General features: G+C 40.2%; 1 protein-coding gene across 1 annotated transcript in view; it reads right to left on the reverse strand.

The window, feature by feature from the left end:
• Positions 1–130: 130 nt before the first annotated feature.
• Positions 131–3,261, reverse strand: part of LOTGIDRAFT_173039 (hypothetical protein) — a gene marked incomplete at both ends in the record, with an annotated part of 4,764 nt that continues 1,633 nt past the window's right edge. The window contains 4 exons of the mRNA XM_009050228.1: positions 131–384; positions 585–801; positions 1,643–1,845; positions 2,625–2,807. Coding sequence (XP_009048476.1) covers positions 131–384; positions 585–801; positions 1,643–1,845; positions 2,625–2,807 — 857 coding nt within the window. The remainder of the gene's footprint in view (positions 385–584; positions 802–1,642; positions 1,846–2,624; positions 2,808–3,261) is intronic.

Genomic DNA, 3,261 nt, shown 5'->3' on the forward strand with positions numbered 1-3,261 from the left:
CTGAAAGAAAACTTAACAATAAAATCTGTTTAATATATATGAAGGAAGTATTTTTAGCAATATCGCGTAGTTTTCCATCTTGATTAGGCGTCAACATACTTTTTTTCACGGTGGACAATGTGGAATTTTCTTACCTCTGCGGATATTTGCTCGAGTATGTAATCCCGCCATCTCCGACCAAGCTGACGTATCCCAGAGCTTGTGAACCTCCCTGGACCGTGTAGGTAACCTCTCCATTAGCACCAGAGTCTTTGTCTAATGCCGTCACTGTACCCAGAGCTCCAAGTTCCTGCGTTTCTGATACGACGAATGACGTCACTGACGACGTAAATTCCGGTGTATTATCGTTAACGTCTTTCACGGTTATGGCTATCTTTGTCGTTCCTGCAAAGGGAAAAAACGTCAAAATATCTAAAGGCTAAGACCGTAAACATTGTATGACCTATGTCCACCATTTATGTTTGCCTACTTCGTTTTGGTGGATTGTGGTTTAGATAGGTATGACGTTTCCTCCATATGGTGAAACTTTGTAATACAGAGCTTTCCCTTTGTCCATCACGAGGGTTATCTAGATGTTAATTTACCTGTCAGTCCGTGTTCATCCACAGCTCCGGCAGTAAGCAGTACGTCAGTCGGCATTGCGTTATCGTCAACGTCATAGTTGATGCCAAATGTAAGCTTCTTGTCGTTGTTGATTAACGAGAACCTCTCGCTGTTGTTGCCGGATAGAAGGACGAGATCAAGCTTGTCGCTGTCAGGATCTGTGACTGTTAAACCAAGATCGCATTGTGATACTCCTATCTGAAAAAAATTCATGTATTGTGTGTGAGGGAAATTTTACCAGGTCAGCGCCAACTTTTTTCAGATTACTGATGGACGTGGTATATAGCGTTGACTTATTGACGAACCGGCGAATATGACCATTTTTCAGAAAATCACTTTTTGAGATATTATTACTTAATGGATTATGCACTTTCGTTTGATATTAGTTGTTAAGATGTAATACTTGTTTTTGACTGCCTTTTCGCATAAAAGAGTGCTGTTACTTATCGACAAAGTGACGAATGATCCCCGCAGTTACTATTGACAAACATAGTGCCGAATCTCAATAACCATTTTTAAGTCTTATCCACAAAGTGGGGAATGAAAGGCGATTATAACATGTTAAGTAATAGCCAATATATCATGGTCCCACTTTTCAGCGAGAAGTGGCGAATAAGTCATTATTTGACATTTATTGGAATTTAGAAGTGACGAATAACTATACCTCTTCCGAACCCCATCAATGCCCCCAATTTACCAAAAGGGACATAAAATTTGTAGTTAAACCCGTGGAGCATAGAGATTGAAGTAATATATGACGGCCAGCATTATTAAAAATAGCGTTTCATTAAATTGTAGGCCCAGCCGAAATTAGACCTAAAACTTCAATTGCATTTTTCTCAAAAAGTGAAAAATGTTCATATTCGCCAGTTCGTCAATAATTCGACGATAGTGCACAGCCTCGGTTGATTGTTCCATGAATGATGATGAGACGTTTTTTTTCCATGTCAGCATGGACTCCAACTAACAAGAAAGTTCAATTTTCCGGGACCTTTACAGCAAGCGAAGCCTCGTGGCCCAATACGAAAAGTTTTCTTACCTCTGATTCATAAAGACTACAAGAATAGGACTCCTCTTTGAATATTGGTTCCTCATTCACGTCCAATACGGCAAGGTTGACATAAGCATCTTCATTGTATAAGTAGCCGTCATAGAGGATGCAAGTTATCTTGTACTGATTGGTGGTCTCGTAGTCCAGAGGTTCGGGTTCGTTGATGTCGTCAGCTAATTTGAGCTTATTTGCTTAAAAAGATCTCAATGATTTTAGAATTTTACAAGATGTATATAGCCGTCTAAATATTTGCAATGTCAACAATCCGTACAACTTTTCAGAAAAGCGTATTGGCGGAAATGAAATGAATGGAGTTTTACGTCCTGCTTTTCTGCACCATGTGGGCTAATGAAGACGGGCAACGCCATGCAGAGTGCAGTGAGGGAAATGTTGCCAGGACAGCGGCATTAGCCTGCTCTTTTTCGATTTCCAACTGTCGAGGGATCTTTAACGTGCACAGCCCGTAGAACACGGGGCCTCGGTTTATTGTCCCATCCGAACGACTAGACGCTTTTTCCATATCAGCCCCTCTTACCTGCATCAGTGACAGGGAGAAACCGGGTTGAAAAATCCTAAGGTATTATCCCGACCTATGCCGGGATTGAACCCCGGACCTTCAGGTTAGCGAGCAAGCGTCTAACTCACTGAGTCACCGCGGCTCCCGTATTGGCGGAAGTGAAGAGATTGGTAGTCATGCCCAAATAAGCATGCGATATCCTACTGGTAAAATAAAGTTTACTATGCCCAAAGTTTCAAAAGGGTTTGGACAAGTAAAACGCTGTGCCTTCCATTAAATCATTTGAACGAATTCTTAGCCCACGTTCACGCTGCACCATCACAGACAACAAAATTTGACATTTAATGTCAGAATTATTTTCGACCGAAGGCAAAAATTAGATTCCATCTTCAAAGCAAAATGGCAGCAGGATACAAATAGCGTACAATATCAACAGCAAGCAGATCCACTTACAGTTCGATTCAAATGTGAATTTATATTTCTCCGATGCCGGCCACACCGAGCAAATAGGTTCGATATCCTGGTAAGGGTCGGGATCTGTGAAACTTAAGACTGTTATAACCTTGCCTTCGGGAGCATCCTCTTTGATGGTCAGGTTTGCTGGTAGGTTGGTGAACGTTGGTCGCTCGTTCATATCTGAAAACAACACTTAAAGATGGGTTCCCGTATTTTCATTTATGACAATGGAAATGCTAATACTTATATGAATAGAAAGTAGAGGTGTTCTAATGACTTGGAAACATACCCGTTTGTCTCACATGTCCATAATTAATTCATAATTAGCTAAATTAGAAGAGAATTCCAATGAATGACCGATCAAGAAAGGTCAAAAAGTCTATTTTTGTTCATCCAGACTGTACATACATGGACTTTTATGATTGGCTAAAATTGTATGAAATAAGAACATAATGATATGATTAAGAATACGTGATAATTCATTAGAAACACCAATTAATCAAATAGTTTGCTAGTTTGAATGTTTTTTTTTAAAGTTCCTTTGAACGTTATTCGATGAAATTGTCGGCCAAGGCACAGAGTGATATCAAGTGCTTCTGAAGAGTGAACTGAGAGCCCTGAGATATCTCAGATT

The sequence above is a fragment of the Lottia gigantea genome, assembly GCF_000327385.1.
Source record: "Lottia gigantea unplaced genomic scaffold LOTGIsca_147, whole genome shotgun sequence".
NCBI classification, from domain to species: Eukaryota; Metazoa; Mollusca; class Gastropoda; family Lottiidae; genus Lottia; species Lottia gigantea.